Source organism: Rosa rugosa, chromosome 6, assembly GCF_958449725.1.
Source record: "Rosa rugosa chromosome 6, drRosRugo1.1, whole genome shotgun sequence".
NCBI classification, from domain to species: Eukaryota; Viridiplantae; Streptophyta; class Magnoliopsida; order Rosales; family Rosaceae; genus Rosa; species Rosa rugosa.
This window is the reverse complement of record NC_084825.1, coordinates 14,746,111-14,773,551: the sequence shown is the minus strand read 5'-3', so window position 1 is coordinate 14,773,551 and position 27,441 is coordinate 14,746,111. Positions and strand designations below refer to the sequence as shown.

Sequence of the window (27,441 nt, the reverse complement as noted above, 5' to 3'; positions counted from 1 at the left end):
GATGGATGGTGGTCACGGTCTTGTAGGTGATGGAAGTTTAAGGAGTGAATTGGGCAGAGTCACTACTACAAAAAGGTCATCAGACGACGGTGAATTTCTGTTGTGTGATGACCAAGCTCACCGTGGTCTAAAAGCGTGTTGTGTGATTGAAACATCAGACAACGGTGATTTCACCGTTGTGTGATAGTACTTTGCTCAACAGAATACTAGTTTCCGTTGTGTGAATTATGCGCAGGCATGTGCCTGGCATGGCATGCGCGGGGATGCCACGGCACAGTCAGACAACAGAAAAGGAAATTTGTCGTTGTATGAGATTCATAACACACAACAGATATAACTCATTCTTTGTTGTGTGAGATTCATAACACACAACGGATATAACTCATTCTTTGTTGTCTGAGACTAATAACAGACAACGGGTATAACTCATTCTTTGTTGTCTGAGACTAATAACAGACAACGGATATAACTTAATATTTGTTGTCTGAGGTAAGTAACACACAACTGAAGTAAAATTATCTCCCTTGTCTGTTGATTACTCAGACAACAGTGATCATTTTATTTCTGTTGTGTGTTATGAATCTCACACAACAGAATTTTGTTTTCTTTTGTTGTTGGTTGTTAGTTCACACAACAACTATATTTGGTTATCCGTTGTGTGAATATTGTAATCAAATTGGGTACCAACCAGTGACTGTTGTAGGAGAAGCCTCAATTTTGAACTCTTTTATCATCATACAACACATGGTTTTGTCTTGTGTTGTATGAATGAAACTTGGACAACAAGAAGAATATCCATATAAACGTTTTTCTGAAATAATGCTCAATATATGACCATAGAAACAGTACTACAATCCTTATAATTCAAGCTAGAGACAATAGAGATTGAGTCTGTACTTGTAAAATGTTCTAGCTAGGAAGACCTAAACTACATAGATTACTCCTGCTTTCCTTTAATGCACCTTCATTTGTTCTTGCAGAAGCTCTCTTGTAGGCAAAGATGATAAGCAGTCTTTTGATCTCTTAAGCCATTGATCCTACACATGATGGACAAGGACCCTGCAGAAGCTCTAGTATTGACTCCATTTCTGCTCATCTAATGACCTTACCCTTTGAACACATTCAAGACTCTGGCTGATTGAAACATTCTTCAACAAGTCCTAAATCCTCTGCCCACAGTGCCATTCTGTACCCATATATCTGCAAGTCTGCAACCATGCAGATTATAATAAATTTTTACTTTAGCTTCGCGTGGCCATGCATTCAAAATGACATTAATTGCTTGCTGCTGTTGAAGGAGCTAGCAGACCTCATATTCCTTTTTTACTAATAGCTAGCAGCCAAGGGCCCAAGGCTTTCATATACTAATTAATGCGTTATATATAAAAAATAAAAAATAAATCCTCCATAAGAGGCTATAACACAAAAGTTATCTGCATACTAATGCATTCAGAACACTTCTGCAATATCACAGTTCTAAGCTATATAATACCAGCCTATGTGACGTGAAGGAAATTTTGTTTTCCAATAGAATCCTTTTTTTCTAGTTTTCTTTAACAAAATAAACTGAAAAGATACTTAAGAATCAGAAACCCATTATTACAACCAAGTAAAACCAATTCAACCTTACCAATCAGTTTCAAACAAAATCCAAGACAAAAAATTTGCAACATTTATAAAACCAATAATATAAAGTATTTTAATGTAAACTGAAAGTTTTGTATAGTCAATAACAGATCTACCAAGCTAGACATGAAGTTTTCACGATATTTATAGCGGTGTTTGGAGCATTCTCTTCATAATTTCTATGACACTTAGAGATAGACCGGTTTGTTGTCATACATCATACAAACCAATCTGAAAATGCCCAAAGAAATCACTATCGTAATGTGAATGCAAAGTAACAAAATATTTAGAGGAAAAAAATAGGCTGTTACCCAAAAAATTCTAAATAGCAGAACCTGTCTTCCAACACCGCTGATCTCAGTAGTACCTTCGGCAGCCAATGAACTAATATCGATGACATTCCATCTCTAAGATCAATTGCAGCAAGACAGGAAATGGACAAGACTGAGACAGCAGAACAAAAAGTCTTTAGCATGCACCATCGAAGATTAGTTCCAATTGAAAATAAAAAAGAAGAAGATAAAACAAAAACAGAAACCAAAACCATAACAAAATGCCAATGTCATAAGAGGGACCCTGTAGACCAAGAATACAGAGGACTAGAAAGCAGTGCCTTGCTCATTGTACTCTTTTAATACTATCAAAAAATGTTTCTAGGAGAAAAGCTGGATGCAGTAAAAATAAGTTAGTACAAGACTTGACAATATAGCTGGTATAACACCTTAATGCAACTTAGATGTGTTTATTGTAGAGAAAAATTCAGCTACTGTCCTCAAACTATTCTGCCAAGGCCAATTTGATACCCGAACTCTCAAAAGTATCAATGTGATACCCAAAGACCTAAATTGGCATCAACGTGATACTTCCGTCAAAAAAATCCAACAGTTCCGTCTGTTTGCTGACGTGGCAAACAAGTCAGAAAAAAAAGAAAGAGAAAAGACCAAAATGACCCTGATGTTAAATCTCATCACCAATTTTTTTTTTAAATCTTCTTCTGGGTCTGCTTCTTCTTCGAGCTCGGTGGTTGAGTGAACGACCGACACCAGCAAAGGCTCACACTCTCTCTCGCTCTCTCTCACTCTCTCTCTCTCTGCCGAAACCAGCAACCAAAACAGAGCATTCCTTCTCCAAGATGGTTCTCGCTCCACAGGACATCAATTGACCCCAGACCACGTCCCACACCTTCGCCTCTTCCTTGCGCAGCTGTCGGTGGTAGCCTTTCGCCGGCTCTTGAGCCGTACACGGCGGTGGAACACGAGGCCGGTTTGAGCTCGTTTTGGTTCCAAGCTTGATATCTCAAGCTACCGGCCATCAATCCTCACCAAACTTCATCCTCGAGCTCGCCTCAACCTCCAGAAGCTCCCAGAAGTGCCCTTTCATGGAAGCGCTGCGCGTGGTGGCTGCTGGAAGCCAGACCCGATCAAAATCGAAACCGAGCTATCGACCCGGATATCTCGAGCTACAGACCACCATTTCTTGTGATTCTTGAACTGAGGGGATCGCTTTGAGTTGCTGAACAAATCTCCAGAAGGAATCGAAGCCATTGGTGGAAGTTTTTACGTCGAACTCAAGCTCGCCGGATTCTGGAATTTTTCCGGCCACCGAAACTTTCGATCCAGATATCTCTAGCTGTAGACCATCGTTTCCTGTGATTCTTAAACCATTGAGTTCACCTTGAAGTTCTGAACAATTATCCAGAAGGGATCGAAGCGTATAGTTGAAGTTTTTAAGTCGAATTCAAGCCCCGCCGGTTTCTGCAATTCTTCGCCGGTTTCTGGAAAATTTCCGGCCACCTCGACTGTTTTAGGTAATTTCGACCACTTCCGGTCATTTCCAGCTTACATGATAGTTATGAAAGTTCTTAAATCTTCTTCTGGGTCTGCTTCTTCTTCGAGCTCGGTGGTTGGATGCTGAGAAATTGAAGAGGATGGGTTGGGTTGGCGGCGGCGGCGGTAGAGGGTGATAGGAGAAGCGGAGTTCGGCAGGGATATGGAGTTGGGGTTGGCGGTGAGGTCGAGGCAAGAGATGAGGGACTTGAGGGAGGGGTCGCGGTCGATGAAGGCGGGGAGAAGGAGAGGAGAGGATATCGGTGGGGTTAGTGATGGTTTGGGTGGTGGAGAAGGAGAGGAGAGAGAGGAGGTGGAGAGAGAAGAAGAAGAGTCAGGTTGAAGAAGAAGAAGAAGAAGAAGAAAAAGAAAAAGAAGAAAAAGAAATGAATTAAAAAAAAAGAGGGTAAAAAGTCTATTTTGCCCTTTTTTTTTTGCTCACGTGCTTGCCACGTCAGCAAACAAACGGAGCCGTTGGATTTTTTTGACGGAAGTATCACGTTGATGCCAATATAAGTCTTTAGGTATCACATTGATACTTTTGAGAGTTCGGGTATCAAATTGGCCTTGGCAGAATAGTTTGGGGACGGTACCTGAATTTTTCTCTTTATTGTATGTATGTAAGCATGTACACGCGTAAAAATATGTAACAAATGCATACTACAGAATTTCACGATGCAGATGCATGAGGCCTCTGAGTGTTGTATTGACTTCACAAAACTCTGAGTTTTGGCCAGGAAGTGATAGGCCGGGAAGTGATGCCAATTCTATTCTGGACGTTGCCTATTTATAGGGCAGCATTAATTGGTTGGCTTTTGTCGATCATACCCTTCATCATTGGACGAATGAGATTGCATCATAATTCCTTTAATTTCCCAACTGAAACGTCTCCTTTATGGCCTTAATTCCTCTCATAATGGGGTCTTTTAACAAGCTGAAACGTCTTTCTCTTATTTATTTTCCAGTTGAAACATCTTTCTCCTTTATTTCCCCTTCTTCATTGCTTGGTCAAACGTTTTTAAATGCTTTATTTTCTGATTCCATCGTTGCTGTTTCCAAGAGTTCCACCAGCCAAGGTTTCCTACAACAAGCAGGAAAATATCAGAAATTTCTAGAGAAAATAAAGGGAATTAAAATGTAAAGACCACAAAAACGAGGAATCCTGATCCAGCTAGGATTTTTCATGAATTTATCTTTTTCCGCTTATTTCACGCCAAACACTCTACAAGACTCTTAAAATGACTCGATGACTCAAAACACGAAACTTAAGGGAGAAACAAGGCTAAAATGGGGCATATACTCAATAATATCGTCGCACTTTATGCTCCTATCAAACGTAATGGATAATTTTTCTAAAATGTTGTTTTGAAGGTGGTCAATGCTTACATAGACATAATCAAAGGCAATTTAGAGACATCGGGCATTAGAAACCAAGGAATCATGACGACATATGTGTTGGTAAGTATAAATTTACGCATCGCTACTGACAGTCAATAGAATTGATTACAAAGCCTAGAAAACATAAATAAAATTTTGTTTTGTGTTGGATTCAGGATTCAGTGAGAGATACTTCACAGAGGTTGAAACATAATAATGTCTTCGAACCCATAATCTCTCTTAGGACACTATGACAACATATTCATCCCGTTGATCACTACTGAAGGCTACCACTACACAATGCTTCGGTCGAACAAAAAGGTAAAAGAATGGATTCATTACAATCCAATGCGCAAAAGAACAAATCCTGAAAAAAGCAAAGGCTACGAGAATGCCAAAGAAGTGGTAAGTTTGATGGGTTATTTGATATTTGTTATGTGTATTGACCCTCAGTAGCTTGATGGGTTTTTTTAGATTTGTTCACTCTGATGGGTTAATTGTAGTTTTATATACAGGTAGAAGCAGTGACAACGTGGATGCTTGATGTGAAAAAGTTCCACAAGCAGAACAAGGAGAGGAGGCTAAAATTTGTCATAGTGGAAAGAAAGAAGACAATATATGAGGAAATCTAGATTGATGAAAATGCAGAGAAAACAATTGCTTGGATTGTAAAAATTGATGTGGATAACTTAAAGCTGGTTGAAGACATGTATTGTGCGCAGTAACTTGATAATTCGTAAGTGAAACAGCAACGTTACTGAGTGTCAATACTATTAAGTACATTGAGAATGTCTCTTATTTCTTTTTTCATTTTGTAGGTTGGACTGCGGACCTTATATCCTACACTATATAGGCAATATGGCAAAGAACATGTTGCAGATAAGCAATGCAGATAGAGGCGTTTTGATTGAGAAGGTGTTGGGATTAGAAAGAGAAATCAAAGAAAGTTTGAAGAACATGAGAATAACCATGGTGGAGAGATTTCTTAACCATGACGAGAGCTGGTATTCGAAAGTAGGTGACAATTGAAGGCATGCAAAGACCATATTAGGAGGTTGTATTGGATTAGGATTAGGATTTTTGTGGATGCATGTGGATTTGTGTTTATGAGTTGATAGGATTTTGACGAAAGTAAATTGACAGATGCGGGCTTTTTCAAGTCTTCTTTACCGGTTAATGTTGATGGAATTCAACTTTGCTAATTTACTTTTGTTGATTTACAATGGAAAGAACTGCAAGTCGTGTATGTCAGAATGATACTGAAGCATATTAATAAATCTACAATCCCTCAGAATGGTACTGAAGCTCAGTATATTAACATAATTTTTAAGAACGCTACTGAACATCAGTAGACAGTCAATAGTAGTAAAACTCTGTTGTATCTCAGCAGAAAATGAAAGAAAACTAAAGTTACTTCATAATGGAAGTTCAATGAATCAAAAATAAGCAACAATTGCACCTATTTTCAACAAAATCATATTGGAACATTGCATGTCGTCCTATTATGCCGCCTCAATTGGCCACAACGACCACACATCCTCTCCTTTGAAGACACCTCGCCAACAAACTTGATACATTTGGTCTTGGGCCTTCCTAGAGGTCTTCTGGTTAGTGGAGGTTTGATAGATGTGCTATCAGAGCATTGGACATAGCTCTGCTCAATATTGGGAATGGGCTTAATACCAAAGGAATAACTCTTGAAATACTTCTCTTTAAAGTAATATCGTTCAATAAAAGGGTAAACCACATATCTCGGGTAAACCACATATCTCGCTCGTTGGATGGCAACAAGAGCGTGAGAGAAAGGAAATGATTTAATCTGCCACTGATGACATGCACAAGTTTGGGCCATTATATCAACAGATGTTGAGCGTTCGGAGTGAACCCCATAAACAAACTCATCCGACCTACTAACTGTACAATCTCTCCCTACTTCCATATTTTTAACAAGTTCAGCTTGCATTACCGGATAAAGAGGAATAGTCCACTTCCTTACCAAGAGCTTCCTCTCAACCATCTTCCCCATTATCATCACGCGGATCTTCTCCAACATAGGAAAAATTGGGAGTTCCCAAGCCTTGAGAGTCCAACTATTAAAACATTTCACTGTACTGTTGACCATCTCACCAAATTTATTACCTCGAAAGAAGGCATTACACCATTTTTCAACAGGTAGTCCTCTAAGGAATTGCACAACAAGATCCTTGCCCTCATCAAGAAGCTCCCTCAGGTTATGGTAATACTGATGCTCAGTAGATGAGTATGCAACCTTGTAAAACTAATTGACAATTGTGACACGGAGTGCACTGTTGTTATTACCCTTAAACAAGTTTTGGAGATTATTCTTCAAGTGATACAGGCAAAAGCAATGAGGAGACTCTGGAAAAACTCTAGCCAAGGAATTCATCAACCCTTGTTGTCGATCAAAAACAAAAGTAATGACTCTGCCTTGCGGGTCTAGAATTGTCTTCAAGATCCCAAAATACCAATTCCAATTAGCATCAGTTTCGGCATCAACAACGGCAATGGCAAAAGGAAAAAAACCTGAGGGGAAAAAAAAAATACCACATCAAAAACAAAATTATGGAGGACAAAGAAAGTAGGAACAGAAGACAAAACTACTGAACCTCAATAACAAAGCTTAGATAGGCATGATATATTTTTTAGGAAAACACCAATAATTAACTACAAATAAACCCTAAACCCTAAACACTATGGAGGACAAAGAAATCGGGAACAAAAGACAAAACTACTGAACCTCAATAACAAAGCTTAGATAGGCATGATATTATTTTGAGGGAAACACCAGTAACTACAAATAAACCCTAAACCTTAAACATTATGGAGGACAAAGAAAGCGGGAACAGAAGACAAAACCACTGAACCTCAATAACAAAGCTTAGATAGGCATGATATGAATCACCATCCTTTCCACAATATGAATCACAAAAATAAAACGAAAATCATAATCATACCTTGAATACCATCCTTTCCTGTAGCAGAAAGAAGCTGACCCTTATACTTGCTCTTCACATGTGCACCGTCCACGAACAATAGAGGTATGCAAGACTTGAAACCCTCAATAACTCCACTGAAACAAGGAAAAAACCTCTGAAAATGACCAGTGAATTCATCACACTCCAAAATAAAGCAAGACCCTGGAGTACTCACCATCACAGCATCACGATACCAAGTTAACATTGAATAGGAGTCCTCATCTGAACCATGCAACTCTTTCATTGCATTTTCTTTACCTTTCCATGCATAACGGTATGTAATATCAAGACCATAGCTATTCTTTAACCTATCCATAATATCATGTGGCTTGAGAGAGGGATTTCCACGAAATTCATCATTAATTAATGAATGTCTTCACAATACTAGAACTCAAAAGCTTATGCTTCTACTACCTCAAAACACCAGAACAAGCATGCACATTATTAAGCTGCCTAATATAGAAGAAATTATTACCAGGGCATAGTGACGCATTGATGTACCATTTGCATCCCTCAGAAAGCTTGTTAAAACATTCAGCAACAACCCTCCATTTGTCATTTCTCACATAGACAAAGACAAACCCAACCTCAATTGCATACATACACAACTTTTGCCGAAACTCCACAGCTCCACCTCTAAATTTCTGGTCCACACACTTAATATACTCTCTCCACTGCCTAGACATGTAAACTTTGGATCTTCAGGCCTAAAATCACCCAAATAATCAGTCTCATCAATCACCCTCGATACTAGCGACTCACATGAAGAAGCAGCAGTGGCGGCAGTACATTGAACTCCATCAGCAACACAATTAGCACCAAAATTACAAATCCTCACCAAAATGTCAACGAAAGTTCTCTTAAACTCAGCAAAAGATCTAAACAGGTTGATAAATCAGAATCGAGAGCACAAGAAGGGTAATCCGGGAGGGAATACTTCAACTTAAACAAGCGTGGCTTCAAATCCTTAAACCGCATGCAAATTTCATTGAAAAAATCGGTGAACCTTGTTGTACCATCAATGAAGACCATCACAGTCTTTGACATGTAAGTACACCTAGCAGCCACCTCTGAATACATGGTTCCTAGCACAAATCCACTCCAAAAAGTAAGAACATCTACAAACACATATAATCAACCAAACCTAACATTAAGCACTTAACCAGCCCCGGCCTACACCTAATCTACTGAATGAAACTAATCGAAATGAAACATTTACAAGTAATTGAACAAAAACCTAACCAGATTCGTCGAAGAACAAAGCTATTAACAACTAATTCAAAACGTGCAAAAAAAAAAATCATATACAGTGTAAACAATTGAAACTGATCAAATTGAAGGAAACTCATCAAATTCACTACTAGAATTTACCCAATGAGTGACAAACCACTTTTGTCACCTATTCTGAAAATTTCGTCACCCATAAGAATGGGTGACAAAAAAAGTTTGTCACCAGTTTCGTCACCTATAGTGCGTGACTGATTCCTTTAGGTGACGAAACGCTAAGTTCGTCACTAAAATGGGTGTGGGTGACGAAATAAACTTGTCACCCAATCTTTGATATTTCGTCACCCATTCTTTTCAAAATCTTATCCTTTTTTTTATTTTTGCATCCTTTTTTTTTTTGGCGCCAAATTTTACTTTATTGGTGACGAAAATAGTTCGTCACTATTTTTGAATCAGTTTTAAATTTTGGTGCCAAAATTTTTTTACCCGCCAAATGCAATACTATTGGTGACAAATTAATGTCTAATTATCAAATATTAATTTTAAATTTTGAGAATGGGTGACAAATAGACTTTTTTTTCTTCAATATATAGTATATATGAAAATTAATTTAAATTAATAATTATAATTATCAACACTTTACCACAACAAGTAATAGGTAAGTAAATAAGTAGCATAAATATATGTTAACATGCTTATCAACTAGTACTTTACAAAAGATAGTAGCTTGAAAAATTCACATATCAAGTGCTGGATGCATTTGAAATTTCAAGGCATCATTTTTACATCCAAATTGTATCCTTCAAAAAGCTAATAAGGACATCTAAGACCCAAAAACCTGCCAAAGCCCTAAACTAAGGGATATCTATGCATGTGGAAATATCATGGCTTCATTTGTACATCCAAAATATAACTTGCAAAAAACTAATGAGGATATCAACACCTAAAGCACATCCAAATCCTCATCCTCATCCTCATAACCCTCCTCACCACCCTCTTCATCCACATCATGTGTAGGAGGTTGAGGTTGTTTCTCACCCTCAAGAGAAGTAAGTCGTTCTTCCAAAAGAATAATGTACCTCATAAGTTGAGCATTTGTTGGGTTAGACGTGGATGCAGGGATTGAAGAACAAAATTTGTCCTTTTTAAGACCATAGCCCACACCTCAAATGGTCTTACCCTTCAGAGTTCCGAGCTCCTTAGCCAAGATATCTAATTTCATAGGGATATGCACTACAACATCTTCAAATGGGGTATCCTCAGACTCAGCCAATTGTTGCTTGGTTTTAATCAACTCTTCAATCAGATTTTTCTACACATAATGAAACATATGTTATACATTTAATCTATGATGTCAGTTTTGCTTCAATATACTAAAATTATAACATATAATCCTTACACCTGTCCTCTCTGCTTCTTCATTGATCCAAACACCACCATTGCTGCCTCGATGTTGATGCATGAGACCCCAATTCTCAACATAGGTCACATTTTTACCTTTCTACATTTGGCAAGAACAAAAACAATTCAAAGCCCAAATAATGGTATATGAGAAAAGTATAGTATGTAAATACTCTATAAGAAGTGCACAAAAATAGTTTGTCATTTGTACTTTTTTTTTTTAGAAGTAGATATATAATTTCATTGCTTATCCATGGCCAGAAGGCTGATACGCTCAAAGCAAGCGCATAATTTAACCCTGAAAAGATCGTTAGTAGTATAAGCAAATAGGGATCGTTCTATTCCGGGGATTGAGGGTACACCTGTCATTGTCAAACAATTAAACAATTAAAATTAAAACAAAGTATAATATTCACACATATACACTATTCACGAAATAGGGGGGTATTTTTGATTTTGGTTTCTTTCGAAAATAAATAAAGTAAACAAACTAATTAAAATGCAAAAACATAAAAATACAAATGGAATGCAAGAACAAAGATCAAAGTCGAAACTCATGATTAAAATTGATTCAAGTTCATCATTGTTCATCATAGTCATGCAAGAGGAGTTGATCATGTAAATTGTTAGAAAGCAAACAATTCCCATCTTTTACTTTTCAACGCTAAATTAATCTAAGTGAAAGCACAAAGACTAATCCTATCAAACATGCATTCAAGCCCTAGAAAGCTAGTCAATCATACATGTTTAACGCAATAAGCACCTAGAAAGGCTATCAACTCAAATGTGCAACTTAGTATGAAAAAGTCCACCTAATTGCAATCTTCTTTGATTAAACTCGGTTTTTGTACAAAACCTTTACTACTTATTGATTCAAGAACACAAAACCAAAAAGTTGATTCATGTTCTTAAATTCGTAGCAACACTCACATAAAAACCCTAAATGTTTCGAACCATTCAAGATTATCATACAAAAGATTTCTATCATGCAAATTTAATCAAACACTCACACATAAGCAACCATAAATCGCAAAACATGAATCTGAAAATTAACAATTAATCATAAAATTTCAGAAAACAATACTTGTTCAAACATATGTGTCAACTAAGGCATAACCAACGAAAATACAAACAAAGTTACAAGGAGAATCGGATTACACCAAGAGATGGAGATGGTGATGAACGAAAAGGTGATGTGGTCTCTTGAATTTCGAAAGCAATCTTCAAGGTGGAGGATGGATGGTGTTCACGGCTTGTCTTCTTCTTCCTTGGCCTTGCTTGCACTTCGTGGTTGCCCTAGAGGATGGAGAAGAGCACGGCTAGGCTAGAGAGTTTTCTGAATTTTTCTCAAAGTGTAAATTGTATGGGGAGAGGAACCCTTTACGTTGAGAAGAGGAGAGACTATATAGGGGACGGCAACTTGGTCTCCAAGGCCGTGTAAAACCCTAGAGAAACTCACGGCAAAGACTTGTTAACTCCACATAATTCCCTCCAATGAAATCTTGCCAAGTAAGCCCTATGATGTGTCTCAACCAATCACATAATTTCCTAGAATATTTCCCTTGATTTTCTTGCCGAAATACCTTGAGAATTTTCTGATTTTTGCACTTCCAATTCGGCCAAACTTCCTTTAGGGTTTCAAGGAATGTATCTAGACTTCTTTTGAGAGGTTTTCGAGTTCAACACATATTCTCTTTCCTTTAAAATCTCCCTAAGAAATCTCTTTGCCGAAATCTTCTTTATCCTTGCTTGATTTTCACGCCACTTCTCTCTCCTCCCTTTGGTTTTCACGGCAAAACAACTTTAGGTTTAGGGTTTTGCGTCACAAACCCTAATGTCATGGGCTTTGGTGGGCCTTGGTCCACTTTGCCGAAAATCCACTTCATTCTTGAGAGTTCTTGGGCCACGTTGCTTCATCTTCAAGCCTTCATATTTTCCAACGCAAAACACATTATTTTTCCATTTCTTTTTCATAGTTGCGTTGGAAACTTGCTAGGGAAGCCTTCCTTCATTTCGTAGGATTTCCTGGTTGGATTAGGAAAGCTTATTTCTTCATTTCTGCTCAAATGTGTGGGCCGTTTTCTCTCATATTTGTTCGTCTTGATGTTCGCAAGCTCCTCTTTCAATTCGTGCATTCATTTCCACTTTTTAGCTCGGAGGTCCTGAAAATAGAAACTATATTAAAAATAGAAACTTTCTAAAAATGAAAAATAGAAACTTACTAAAAATGAAAAATAGAAACTTTCCTAAACTGAAAATGGAAACTTGCCAGAAATGAGAAATGAAAACTACAAGTAGAAACTTTCTAAAAATGGAAAATAGAAACTAAGAAAAATGGAAACTTTCTACAAATAGGAACTTTCCCAATCAAAGAATGGAAACTTTCCTAAACAGAGTTTTACTAAGGAAATGGCGCAAGAAATGTAAGGAAATGCAGTTAAAACGTCGCATTAAAATGCTCCTATCAAAGGCACGTACATCATATGCTGTCTTACACCAAATAAAACCTAGATGGTCTAAGCTGTTAAGCACATAACAGGTAACCCTCATTGGGAAACAACTTGAGCACAAATTTTAGACCTAGCCATAAGGAGACAAATCCAACAACTATCTAAATCCTTGCTAGAGTAACCCTAATTGCCTAGAGACCTCATTTGGTGTACAATCAGAGAAACTAACTTAAATAGCAATAGACTGGAATCAAATGCTAGGTTCCGAAAAACAGGAAGCTTAGAGAAAAACTAGAAATAGGCCGAAGCCACTAAGACCACTAGAAAAGCTAGACAAGAAAATCTAACACCAAATGTCCCATCCACATGAACGAGCAGACCTGGCCCAAGGACAAAGCCCAAATGCCCAGCCCTAAAGCATTGGTGACGAGAACACCGCACCACGACCCAAAACGCCATCGCCGCCGCCACTGACATCCATCAAAATCGCTGCCGCCATCGACATCCAACGACGTCGCCAACGCCGTAGCAGACTGGTTAAGCACCTCACCAACGCACCAAGGCCACCGCCTCAACCGAACTAGCCTGCGAGATCTCCACCAGAAACAGACCTATAAAATCCGTCCACCCCGCCGCCTTATCCAGCCTCGCAACCGCCCCATTTGCATTTGAGCTTCATCTTCTTCCAAATCTAGAGGTCGCAGCAGATTGCACCCTGCCACCAGTTTCCCCGTGGGCCACCAGAAACCGCCAAACGCTGCTGATCCCATCACCAGTCCGGAGCCAAATCGGGATCGATCCGGCACCAACCCGATTTCAGGTCTCATTCACGCTTGCAGCGTCGCCACACATCTAGAAGCATCTCATAAAACTAATCCCGTCCGACCACGCACAACGCACGCTGGCAAAGGCCGAGACCCGCCAAGCATGGCGGCGTAGTCGGACTAGCTTGAAGGGAGTAGGTTGCGGAGGCGCGTATTAGGGTTGAGAGAGTTTTTTGTCATTTGTACTCAAGCTTCTCATCCTATTTCAATATTGTTTTTATATGTCAGCAAGACTGAACAAATTATGGGATAAGTTTTCGAAGAAAATGAAACAAATCAATTAGACAAGTATATTTGATAACAGAGTTTAGCAACTAAATTTAAACAATAACAGACATTTACCTGTTCTTCGGCTTCCATGTGTTTCGTGAAAGGAAGTGAACCACCACAATAATTATATTTTTTCTTGTTCCTATTGATAGTATTGATCTTACTACGCTTCTGCATGTTTGTAAAAAGTACCAATCATTAGAATATCATTTCGTTTGACATCAGTCTTCTTGAACTTCTATACATATAGTCCTAACAAAAAAAACATTTGAATAACATATACACTATGCATGCAACATCAACAATTCAAAATCAGTGTACAATTTTATACCTGATACGCTTGATCAGTGTACAAATAATCACACAGCCACTCCCAATCACTTATCTCCCTATCACCATACAATTTCTCATTGGGAGGGTGAGACCTTGCATAATCAATGTCATTAGAATATTTTTTGAAGTGCTTGTGCAGTTTGCCTTTCCAAGATCTGAATGTGTTGTTCATCTTATTTTCAACAAATTTTGCAATGGCAGGTTCGTCCAAATTGACATCAAACTTATGCTAACATTACAGCAAATCAAGAAGAGATTAGTTTAATAAAATATATTATAAACCCAACAATATAATCAATTCTAGTGCAAGTAAATAATACCACTCACCAACGACCCGTTTTTAATTTCGTCTTTATCTTCTGGTTTAACTGCCTTCCAGGTTTTGACATTAAGTGGAGCTCAGGAACGTGTTCGAGACCCAATTTCTGAAACAGACCTAGAATTAGCTTGGACACCATTTGGGAGCTTTTGATCCTCATTCATCTGAATTAGAATTCTCTCATTAGAAGCTGTGACAATATCATGAGTTCCTATCCCCTTTGTAACGCCACGTGTGTTTTTGACCTCAGAAGATATGTCATGATCAGAAACACCTAGTGGTATTGTTAAGAAAATAAAGAACAACTTAGTAGAATATACCAGCAATGAATCAGACCTATTTTCCAATTCATATATCCAAAATATAAATCATGGCTCATTCAAACAATTTATATAGATCTATTTGATTTAAATTATATGTACATTAATGGATGAGGCTCTATATATGCATATGCTGGGAAATGTCAATGGAGTCTAAATATTCCATTTTTTGGCACTCTCATATTTGGAGTTTTCCATTAATAGCTTGGACATATAGGGTACGTTTTATACATGCAGGACAATGATTGGTACTAGATTCAATTTCTAATTAGTTTCCAAATGCACAAAAAGTTGCACATGAAATTGAGGTTGTTGGTGGATCTTTATCATCATCAATGCATATATATAGAGAAGGTTATCTCACAATTAAAAGAAACATATATTTTAAAGAATGGACAAGCCAACCAATAATATGCAATTAGCATTTGGATGTACGTACATTCCTTAATTGACAAAGAACGAGATACAATCTAGGTAGTATAAATTGCTAAACAAGTATAGATCTCCATCGACATGGAAACTTCCAAAAGATACAGCCTGCTAATATATTATCAGTGTTATCACAATTAATGAATCTTAATTCTACCTGAATGTATTGGTGGCTGTGGTTGCCACTGCTGTGATGGCTCAGGCTGCTGCAGCTCTGGTGGTGGTGGCTGCCTCTTTCCTACTTGTTGTGGTTGTCTCTTTTGTTGTTTCTGTTCATTCCCAGTTTTCTTCATCAATAATGATTTCAATTTCAACATCCTGAGACAAATAGATATATTATCATAATAGGCTATAATTCATAATGCAAAACTGAACTGAAATAATAAAGAATGAAGAAGATAAAGTCTTACGTGCAAAGAAAACAACAATAGAATGAAAACATAACTCTTGAAACTCATATATAAAACAAAAGTTTAACTTGTCATACAACAATATATAAAAATTTAAACCCCCCCCCCCTTCAGATCTTAATCTAAAAATACCCCAGAAGCCTTCAACACTTTCAAAAGGAAACAAACAACAATTGAATAACCCAACAAATTCTAAATACTAATTTACTTAAGGATTAATTTTAGTTTACTCCCTTGAGGTTTGGGGGTGTCATCATTTCACCCCCTGTACTTTCAATTTTGAATTTTTACCCCCTAAACTTTCCAATTTCAATCAGCCGTGTCCAATTTCTACTATTCCGTCCAAATTGGATGTTAAGTTTGACTTTTGAGGGCTAAAATGGTCATTTCAACATAAAAAAATAAAAAAAAAATTAAAATTTTAAAAAAAATCTGTTTTTAGTTTTTTTTTTTTTTTTTTTTTTTATGTTTCTTTTTTTTTTTTACTTTTTTTTTTTATTATTTTGTCTTCAACCTATACGCCACAAGTTACAATAGGGTTATAAAAACAAAAAAAATACTCTAGGTGGTTGAAAGCCGCTCGCTGGTCTACGATATTTGTGATATATCTCTGATAAAGTAAAGAATTTTAGGATATATCCCCAATAAAGTGAAGAAATATTTGTAAAAAATAATTTTACACTTTATCTGTAAATAAGTATCTGTATATCCCCAATAAAGTGAAGAAATATCGATGTAAAATCATTTTTTGTCTATGATATTTGTGATATATCTCCAATAAATTGAAGAATTTTATGATATATCCCCAATAAAGTGAAGAAATATCTGTAAAAAATGATTTTACACTTTATCTGTAAATATCTGTATATCCCCAATAAAGTGAATAAATATTTGTGTAAAATCATTTTTTACAGATATTTATTTACAGATAAAGTGTAAAATTATTTTTTACAAATATTTCTTCACTTTATTGGGGATATATCTTAAAATTCTTTACTTTATCAGAGATATATCACAAATATCGTAGACCAGCGAGCGGCTTTCAACCACCTAGAGTATTTTTTTGTTTTTATAAACCTATTATAACTTGTGCTGTATAGGTTGAAGACAAAATAATAAATAAAAAAAGTAAAAAAAAAAAAAGAAACAGAAAAAAAAAAAAATCTAAAAAACAGAAATTTGTTTTTATTTTTAAATTTTTTATGTTGAAATGACCATTTTAGCCCTCAAAAGTCAAACTTAACGTCCAATTTGGACGGAATAGTAGAAATTGGACATGGCTGATTGAAATTGGAAAGTTTAGGGGGTAAAAATTCAAAATTGAAAGTACAGGGGGTGAAATGATGACACCCCCAAACCTCAGGGGGGTAAACTGAAATTAATCATTTACTTAAAAACAAGGGTTCAGACTTAACACAAAGGAAAAATACAATGTTACCAAAATCTTGTTATTTGACAAAATAAAGAAACTCAACTTAACTATAAAGGCAATTTATGATATCAAACAAAAGCCACTCACCTCGTATCTTAAACATAAACAAAAGCCATAGAGTTCACCGAAATAAAGCTCAACCTCTGCTAAAAATCTCAGCCTCTTTAAATACCCCCAACTCCGGAAATCTCAAAGGTGAAACCCAAAACCATGAAATCATGCTCACACCTTCCTCAAACTTACAGTAATCAAAACTCTAGGGTTGGATTTCTTAAACACTCACAAAAAAGTCTGCAAACTAAAACCCTGATTCTTTCTCTCTCAAATGTCAAAAACTCTCTTCCCCTCACACATCTACTTTTATCTTCGACTCCGTTTTCTTTCTTCCTTCTTTATTTTTTTCCGTGGTCTCTTTCTTTCTCCTCCTCCCCCCCTCTTCTCTTTCTTTCCCTCCCCTATCTCTGTTCCCTTTCTTTCTTTCCATCCCACTCTCTATTCCTTTTCTTTCTTTCTCCTCCCTCCTCTAACAGACCGTCAGCCACCTATCCTTATCCCTTGAAAACAAAACCAAATGATTTAAAAAAAAAAAAAAAATAGTAAAACCAAATACAAAATAACTAACAACCTAAAACAAAAATAACCGCCTTAGTAGATAAAAAAAAATGTTAAATTGGAACCATGATACCACAACTCCACTCACATGCATAATATAAGCTGCATATATTATGAACTACCTAGAACTTCACAAGGAAAATCAACTCAGACCTATAAAGTTCTATATATATATATATGTTCAAAGCTAATATCTAACTCAGTTCCAACACTCCAACCAAAGAATACACTCAAAGGAATGAATCAAAAGAGCGAGGTTTTACCTGATAAGGAAGAAGAGCTAAAAGAGTAGTCAAGATGAAATCTCCTTAAGAAAGATCCAAGTGAGGTAAAATCTCTTCAAAACAGATCCAAGTGAGGTTAAATTCCCTCAAGACGGATCTTAGTGAGTGAAATTAATCTCCTCAAGGAGGTGAAATCTCTTCAAGACGGATCCAAGTGAGGTGAAATTTCCACAAGGCATATTAATTACAGTGAGGTGAAATCTCCTCAAAGCAGATCCAAATGAGGTGAAATCCCTCAACTCGAATCAAAGTGAGGTGAAATGACTGAAATCTCAAAACGGATCCAAATGAAGGGAAATCTCCCCAAGGGGATTTAGTGCCCTAGAAAACAATCATGTGTGGTAGCAAAGCTATGCATATATAGTTAAGCTCAAAAAGGTATCAGACCAAAAAAGAGAAACAAAAGAACCATGTTACTAATAGCAGAAATAGCAAAGACGAAACACAATTGACACTTAAGTAATGAAACTTGGAGGATTTGGAAAAACAAATATATAGAGCCCGACACTCAGTTTCTCCTTGCACCTCCAGAACAGCAAGTCATTTGCAACTTGGCTATGGTAATCAAAGCTGAATCTAACTCTGGCTATTCTCTTACGGTCCTCTCCTAACACCTAACATTTTTTCTTTCCCACCCTAATCAAACCTCATTCCCCTAACGAAATAGCAATTATCAACCATAACCAATCAACAAAGAGTAACCCAACATTTCTAGTTGATGGAGAAAATAACAACAAGAAGCTTAATCAACTCTAAACATAGACTAGCAAGCATATATACAGCGAGAGAGATTTTTCTCTCTCTGAAACCCCTCCGTGCCCTTGAGAGTCAGTGGCACTACCCACCCTTTATGGGTGCTTGCCTGAGCTATGTCTCAGCTTCCCTGAGCTATGTCTCAGATCTGAGGCTTTTGCCTTTTGCTTCATCTCTTTTTTTCTCCTCCGGTCTCCTTCCCTTCTCCTTCCATCTTGCCCCATTTTTCTGTCTGTATCTTAGCCCCAAATTTTCTCTAACTCATTCCTCACCACCCATCACCTTCTTGTACCCACCATCTCTCATCTCCAGATCTTGTTGCCCAGATTTTTTCTTTTCCTTTTCAAATCGGTACCATGGTTTGGCTCTTGCAGTGACTCCTCTCAAACGCGAGAAATCGCGTCTCACTCGGAAGATAGGTAGAGCTTTGGCTCAGGTGCATGCACCACCTCCTTCTATGTTCTATTATCGGGGTCTATTGGCTCCATGTGTTATGGGTTTCGTTTGCCCAGATTTGTTCTCTGAGTTGTGGTTGCAAATCTCATGTTATGGTGCAGATTTCTACTGTGGGGATGATGATGAATCTGTGTTTAGATCTTCTATTTTCTTCTTTTTTTCCATTTTCAGGGTTATTTTGATCGGGCTTTGGTGTAGGGGTCTCTCTTCAAGCTGCAATTTTGGAGTCCCATGTATGGATTCAGCTACGACGGCCATGGTGGACGTTGGTGGTGCTGGATCTGTGGCGGCTGAAGACAAGGAGCAGTTTAGAATTAGGGTTTCTTTTGTTTGTTGTTTTCTGTTGGGCCTCCTATTGTTTGTTTGGGCTCCGACTTTTGTGTATTTTTTTATCTTTTCGGCCTTTTTATTAGGTTTTGTATCGTTTTTATCCTTCTAAATGAAAGTTTATTTCACCGACCAAAAAAAAGATAAATTTCAGAAACAAGAGAACAAAATTGAAATAACTTTCTGAAGACTAGCTTACCTTATCCATGAGAAGGAGGTAGCAAGCAAGAGAGAACAAGATTGATTTCTCAAATACCTTGAACTTTGCCGACAATAGTACCCTTGATTCCTCAATATCCTTGCTAGCTTTTGCCGACAATAGTACCCTTGAAATTAAAGAAAATTGAATACCCATTAACACATGTAAGTATATTGGGCTATTACCATTCAACACATACTTTCCCAAGGGCACTAGGAGATCAGAGGTTGCAAAGGACTAGGAGAGTATTTCTCCTACTTTCCCGGTGGTTCAAGGAAACAGAAGAAGATTGCAGAATCAAATTACAAAGAGGAAATTAAAGGGGAATCATGCTCACTGATCTTGAGATAAATGTGGTTTACATTTCATATCGTTTTGCATGATTCTAAATTGATATGCATATCTTGTATTTAATCTAAAATCCTTATCTGCATTACACTGTTTTCTAAATGCATATCAGATAAAGATCCTGTTTGCTTACAATTAGGAAGATTTGATTGCATCATTTTTAAAACCTTTCCGTGTTTATCTTATTTTGGTGATAAGAAGAGATTTGATTGAGGGGGAGTCTTGCTCCTCTATAAAAGGTTTTCGAACTGTATTATGTGAGTAGAGTTTTTGAGATCTAGGTGTGTTATGTGTGTTGCATAGTCTTCATATACAGTTTTCATGAAAAACTCTCCTTGATTGATTTTTGGTGTTTGCTCATTTCATTCTTCTTATATTACATGAGATCAGAGAGTCTTTGATTCAAAAAGAAGACAAGACATTCCAGTGTGAATTACTACAATAGATCAGGTTATTCTTGTGCAGAATAGGTTGTTCAAGTTGTAAACAAGTTAGCTATATTGCTTGTAATGTGGTTGCGTTGAACACCACAACTTGTGTCTTGTAAAACCTTGATTTCATAGTGGATTGTTTTATGTGTGTGGGCTACATAAACAGCCTCACAGTGATGTTTCCTTAGTAGTGAGGTTTACACTGCGTCAGCAAGTTCTTGTGTCATGATTTGATCGATTTCCATTACTTTGTTCAAGCAAGGGTAATTCATTGAAAACCTGTTCCATCTAGTGTTTTCATTTGGCATCAGAGCAGGTTCTAGAAATTTCTAGTAGATCGCAGGGTTGATGGAACACTCTCGAGATAGAGCTGCTGGTGGATCAGTCAATAGCCCTCCATGGTTTGATGGAGGCTGTGAGAAGTATACTCAATGGAAGATTTACATGAAATCATATCTTTATGCACAAGACGAACATGTGTGGAATATTGTTGAAAATGGCTGGAGGATACATGTTGTTCAAGCTAAAGGTGAGAGCTCATCCACTGCCACTCCTAAACCTAGGAAGGATTGGACTGATGAGGAAGTACGTGATCTTCAAGCTGACTTCAAGGCAAGGAATAGCATATTCACTGCTCTCTCTGAACGTGAATAACTGAGAATCAGTCATTGTGACACTGCCAAGCAGGCTTGGGATCTGCTACAAACTACATATGAAGGTAATAAAAAGGTACTTGCACAAAAATTGCAAGGTCTGATTTATGAATTTGAAACTATGACCATGGGAGAGGATGAAACCGTGTATGATTTTCATGGTAGAATTTTAAAAATTACTGGTCAGTGTCGTAGTTTAGGGGCTCCATTTGATGAAGATAAGGTGGTTAAGAAAATTCTTAGGGCCTTGCTTGATAAGTTTCATTCGAAAGTTACTAGCATTGAAGATTCTTTTGACATTGATGACTATCCGCTAGATGAACTTATCGGAAACCTAAAAACCTATGAGCTAAGGCTGAAACCTGAAAAGAAAACTAAGGGTGTAGCTTTCAAAGCGGTGAAAGGAGCCGAAGAGGAAGATGAACCACTAGATCTGGCCCTTTTGACCAAAGAGTTCAAGAAGTTCCTGAAAAGTAAAACCTCGTCTAGGAACCAAAATGCTCCCAGAAAAAATTTTCACAATGTTGGCAGCAGTGACAACAATGTTAAGAGTGGAAAAGGAAGTTTTAAGGCAAATAATACTGGCAAAGTCAAATGCTATGAATGTGGTGGCTATGGTCATATTTCCACTGATTGTGGTAACAGGAAGCATGGAAATGGCAACAACAAATCTCTTCTCTCTACATGAAGTGATGGTGAAACTCAAGAGATGGAAAATGTAGCTTTTGTATCATCCCTCTCACTTGAGTCAGATAATGATGGAGGTCCTCAGATGATGAGACTACTATCCGCTGCAAACAACTCTATAAAGCGTCAAAAGCTACACTCCTCAAGAATGCAAATTTGGAAGAAGAGGTTGAGTTCTTAAAAGCTGAGAATGAGAAACTGGAACTTATGTTGAAGAACTCTCAGATTGCATGGGAACAAGAAAGAACCAAGTTCACTGAAGAGTCACTCAACGTGCAAGGAGTAAATAATTCACTGAAGTGGAAGACAGAACGTGATGAGCTTAAAGACAAGATCAAAGTACTGGAACTTGAGGTAAGAGGACAACATGCTCTGAATTTGAATTTGCTAACTGAAAATGAATCATTGCAGGTAGAACTAAAGTCTACTCAAGAAAAGTTCACAAAATTTGAAATAAGCTCGGGTGCAGTATCAAAATTATTCGGTTCAAGAAAAGCCTATCATGATACTTTCGGGCTTGGCTACTTTGGAGAAAGTACCAAAAGTACACGCTTTGTAAAAGAGATGAGTCCAGCGGAAAATGACCTGGTTATTGAGGTTATCAAGGAAACCAATACAGTACATGAGAACAAAGGTGGTGAGCAACCTATACATGATCAGAATGCCAAACAGGTAAATATTGACCAAGGAACATCAACTGGTCAAAACAGGTATTCAAACTCCAAGTCTTTCATTCCTATATGTCATTACTATGGTAAGTTGGGACACATTAGACCTAGATGTAATGAGAGACTTGCAAAACTTTTGCCTGTTGAGGAAAAGTTGTCTGTAGAAGCATTGCATAATGACTTAGAGAACAGAAGGTGCTCATTAACAAATTAGCAATTTTGATCACTAATGTGAACATGCAGACAACAAAGAATAAACCTGTTTGGATTAGGAAAGAGTCAAATAATTGTCTTCTTTCTCTCAATGGTTTATCTGATTCACGTAGCACGATTGATGCCACTTGTCTTATGTCGTGTTTAAACACAGATACCACCACTACACATATTGAAGCAACATGCCTGGTAGCACTCACTGCCTTGGCTGACAAGCGAAGGGATTTCTAGTATGTTGACAGTGGATGCTCCAGACACATGACTAGAGATAAGACTTGGTTCTCTTCATTTCAGGATGAATGCACTACTGGCTCAGTTACTTTTGGTGATGGAAAGCTAAAATTCTTGCACGAGGAACTGTTAATACTCCTGGAGTTCCTAACCTAAAAAATGTCTTGTATGTTGAAGGTCTAACTACTAATCTAATCAGTGTCAGTCACTTGGCTGATGATTACAAGGATGTTTGGTTCAACAAGCAAAGATGTGTGGTTCTCGATAAAAAGGGAGAAAGTATTATGGGAGGTAAGAGATCATTAGACAATTGTTATCACATTCAAGCTAATGAGTCTCTGAATGTGCAGGCTTGCTTCTCCGTGAGATCTACAAATGAGACTTTTGAAACATGGCACAGAAGATTGGGACATGTGAACTATCAAAAACTGCTCAAATTGTCCACCAAACAATGTGTCAGGGGTTTGCCAGCTTTAAGCGGCAAGACTGACAAGATCTGTGGAAGATGCAAGACTGGAAAGCAAACTAAGTCTCCTCACAAGGCAATAAACTCTGCAACTACCACACAAGTGCTGGAAATGCTACATATGGATCTCATGGGACCAGCTCAAACTAAGAGCATTGGAGGTAAGAAATACATGCTACTCGTAGTCGATGATTTCTCCAGGTATACTTGGGTTAATTTTTTAAAAGACAAAGCTGAAACTTTTGAATCTTTTAAAGGATTAAGTCAGAGAATGATAATGGAAAAACAGTCCACAAATATGAGCTTGGTAAGAGTAAGGTCTGATAATGGCACTGAATTCAAAAGTGCTGCTTTTGCTAACTATTTTCATGAGTTAGGTGTTTCTCATGAGGTTTCAGCTCCCATTACTCCACAGCAGAATGGAATAGTTGAACGCAAGAATAGATTGTTGCTGGACATGGCAAGAGTAATGTTACACTCTGCAGGTCTAAGCACAAATTTCTGGGCTGAAGCAATTAGTACTGCATGTTACACCATCAACAGAGTCTTTTTGAGACCTGGAACTGAACAAACAGCATATGAGCTGTGGAAGGGTAAGAAACCAAATGTAGGGCACTTTCATGTGTTCGGCAGCCCATGCTATATCTTGAGAGATCGAGAGCAACTTGGAAAATTTGATGCACGAAGTGATGATGGTATTTTCCTTGGGTATTTTGTCAATAGTCGAGCATATAAGATTTATAACAAACGAACTAGGATTGTTATGGAATCTATTAACGTGTCTATTGATGATCATTATATTAGACAGGAGGAGGTCTTTGCAGATACATCATCATCTTCAAGTTCAGGTTCACAAGACACATCAGCTATTGATGAAAAGGAAGAGAATGTCGATAGCATCTTCAAGCCATCTCCTCAAATGAGAAGGGGATTCAAGCAAGTCCAGAAGGATCACTATAGTCAAGATGTCATTGGAAAAATATCAGATGGCCTCAAAACTAGAAGCCAAGCTGCACCACAGGTAAGTCTGGATGAGGTAAGTCGAGACAATGCATTGCTTTGTTTTATCACTGAAAATCTGATCATTATGAATGTTATATCCCAGTGTGGTTTTGTTTCTCTAATTGAACAAAAGAATGTGAAGGAAGCCTTGTTGGGTGATAATTGGATTAGTGCTATGCAGGAAGAGTTAAATCAATTTGCTAGGGATGATGTATGGTACTTGGTACCTAGACCTGGAAATTGCAATGTCATAGGCACTAAGTGGATCTTCATAAACAAAAGTGATGAAAAAGGGAATGTAATTAGAAACAAAGCTAGGTTAGTGGCTCAGGGTTACTCTCAGGTTGAAGGTCTTGATTTTGATGAAACTTTTGATCCTGTTGCTAGATTAGAATTAGTGAGGTTACTCTTGTCTGTAGCCTGTCATCTCAGGTTCAAACTGTTTCAAATGGATGTCAAAACTGCCTTCCTGAATGAGATCTTGCAGGAAGAAGTTTATGTGGAACAACCTCCAGGTTTCAAAGATCCACATAACTTAGACCATGTCTACTGACTCAAGAAAGCCTTGTATGGGCTGAAGCAGGCTCCTCGAGCCTGGTATGAGAGGCTCTCCACTCATCTTGTGGGAAAAGGTTATACTAGGGGATGAATTGATAAGACTTTATTTGTAAAACGAGTAAAAAATGACATTATCATTGCCCAAGTGTATGTTGATGACATTGTTTTTTGTTCTACATCTAAACATCTTGTCAAAGAATTTCAATTTGTCATGGAAAGTGAGTTTGAAATGAGCATGTGTGGTGAGTTAACTTTTTTCCTTGGATTGCAAGTAAAACAGCTTGATACAGGTCTATTTCTCTCTCAAATCAAATATGCTGAGAATCTCATCAAGAAATTTGGTCTTGAATCCAAGAAGGTGGTCAATAATCCTATGAGCACCAATACAAAGTTGAGCAAAGACCATGATGGAAAACCAGTTGATCCCACACTATATAGGAGCATGATTGGAAGCTTGTTGTATCTTACTGCTAGTAGACCTGACATTTCTTACAGTGTGGGAGTGTGTGCTCGTTTTCAAGCTAATCCCAAAGAATCACACTTGGAAGCTGTCAAAAGGAACATCCAATACGTTTTCGGTACAGTTCACTGTGACATTTTCTATACTTTTGACACTAATATGGAAGTTGCAGGGTACTCGGATGCTGACTGGGGAGGAAATCTGAAAGACAGAAAGAGTACTTCAGGAGGCTGTTTCTTTGTTGGAAATAATCTTGTCGCATGGCATAGCAAGAAACAAAACTGTATCTCACTGTCTACTGCTGAGGCTGAATATGTTGCTGCTGGTAGCTGCTGCACTCAAATGCTCTGGATGAAACAAATGCTCAAAGATTACGGGATCTGATCTCAAGGTAAGTTATCCATCTTCTGTGATAACACTAGTGCCATCAATATCACCAAGAATCATGTTCAACACTCTAGGACAAACACATTGATCTCCGATATCACTTCATTAGAGATTTAGTTGAACAACATATACTTGAATTGAGCTTTGTGCCCACTGACAGTCAGCTAGCTGATCTATTTACAAAGCCACACTACAACAGAAAGTCTTTTTAGCGACCAAGTTTTTTGCGAGGAATTTATTTTCCTCAATAAATGTCACTTTTTACGAGGAATATGATGATTCCTCACTAAATGTCATTAGGTTTTCTGCGAGAAACATATTTTCCTCACTATACACCACTTTTTACGACGAATATTTCAGTTCATCACTAAAAGTGACCATAAATTGGTCTCCTAAATCATCATGTTATTAGCAAGGAAATAGGAAATTGGTCTCCTAAATCATCATCGTGAAAAAGACATTCAACGAGAAATTAACGATTTTGTTGTTATTAGTTTGGCGGAAAATTATGTAAAACCCGCCAAATTCAACGACGACAAAACTATGGTTTCCTCGCTAACAGTCCATGTTTTGCGAGGAACTATTTCCTCGTCAAAAGAAGCATTTAGCGAGGGAAATACACTTTCCTCGTTATTTGTTTGGCGGATAATTATGTAAAACCCGCCAAATTCAACGACGACAAAATTATGGTTTCCTCGCTAAAAGTCCATGTTTTACAATGAACTATTTCCTCATCAAAAGAAACAATTAGCGAGAAAATAAAGATTTCGTCATTATTTGTTTGGCGGAAAATTATGTAAAACCCGCTAAATTCAACGATGACGAAACTATGGTTTCTTCGCTAAAAATCAGTGTTTTGCAAGGAATAATTTTCTCGTCAAAGAAGCCATTAGTGAGGAAATTACACTTTCCTCATTATTAGTTTGGCGAAAAATTGTGTCAGACCCGCCAAATTCAATGGCGACAAAACTATGGTTTCCTCATTAAAAGTTCATGTTCTGCGAGAAACCATTTTCTCGTAAAAAAGAAAAAAATTAGCGAGGAAATAACGATTTTGTCGTTATTAGTTTGGCGCAAAATTGTATATGACCTGCCAAATTTAATAGCGACAAATGTGAGCATTCCTCGCTAAAAGTTTCATTGCAGTGACGAATGATTTCCTCTCCCTTTATACATTTAGCGATGAACTAATTATTTCGTCATTGTAGGTTTTGGTGGGAAAAAAATGTATTTAAGGGAAAAAAAATTGGCTTTATATGAAAAAAAATAGCGGTTAAAATTGATAGAGTAAAGCTGATCCAAAAAAATAATTTTGCGTCAATCGACATGAACAATACAAGGCAAGTTCGTATGTAGTACAACAATTGACTAAAAATGCAACACATCAGTTTCAATTAAATAGAAAGGTCAAAAATAGAGAATGAAAAAATAAAAATAAAAAACGAAGAAGGTCTTCTCGGTGATTT

The 27,441-nt window shown here is 37.4% G+C and overlaps 2 protein-coding genes and 1 long non-coding RNA gene across 3 annotated transcripts; 1 reads left to right on the top strand and 2 right to left on the bottom strand.

Moving 5' to 3' along the window:
• The first annotated feature begins 4,787 nt into the window (after positions 1–4,787).
• On the top strand, positions 4,788–5,912 carry LOC133714519 (uncharacterized). Its single transcript, XR_009848702.1, has 4 exons — positions 4,788–4,910; positions 5,006–5,234; positions 5,345–5,565; positions 5,648–5,912. It is a non-coding gene; the product is annotated as an uncharacterized LOC133714519 (long non-coding RNA).
• A 391-nt stretch (positions 5,913–6,303) lies between these two features.
• LOC133716278 (uncharacterized) lies at positions 6,304–8,511 on the bottom strand. The gene is made up of 5 exons (XM_062142987.1): positions 8,240–8,511; positions 8,001–8,133; positions 7,805–7,940; positions 7,219–7,373; positions 6,304–7,107 (listed from the first exon to the last, which is right to left on the bottom strand). The coding sequence occupies exons 1-5, from the start codon at positions 8,509–8,511 to the stop codon at positions 6,304–6,306; spliced, it is 1,500 nt and encodes a 499-aa protein (XP_061998971.1).
• A 1,276-nt stretch (positions 8,512–9,787) lies between these two features.
• Positions 9,788–17,666, bottom strand: LOC133718542 (uncharacterized). The gene is made up of 7 exons (XM_062145404.1): positions 17,328–17,666; positions 15,556–15,716; positions 14,658–14,923; positions 14,329–14,559; positions 14,070–14,168; positions 10,452–10,553; positions 9,788–10,364 (listed from the first exon to the last, which is right to left on the bottom strand). The coding sequence occupies exons 4-7, from the start codon at positions 14,500–14,502 to the stop codon at positions 10,218–10,220; spliced, it is 522 nt and encodes a 173-aa protein (XP_062001388.1). The 5' UTR covers positions 14,503–14,559; positions 14,658–14,923; positions 15,556–15,716; positions 17,328–17,666; the 3' UTR covers positions 9,788–10,217.
• Between the last annotated feature and the right edge of the window lie 9,775 nt (positions 17,667–27,441).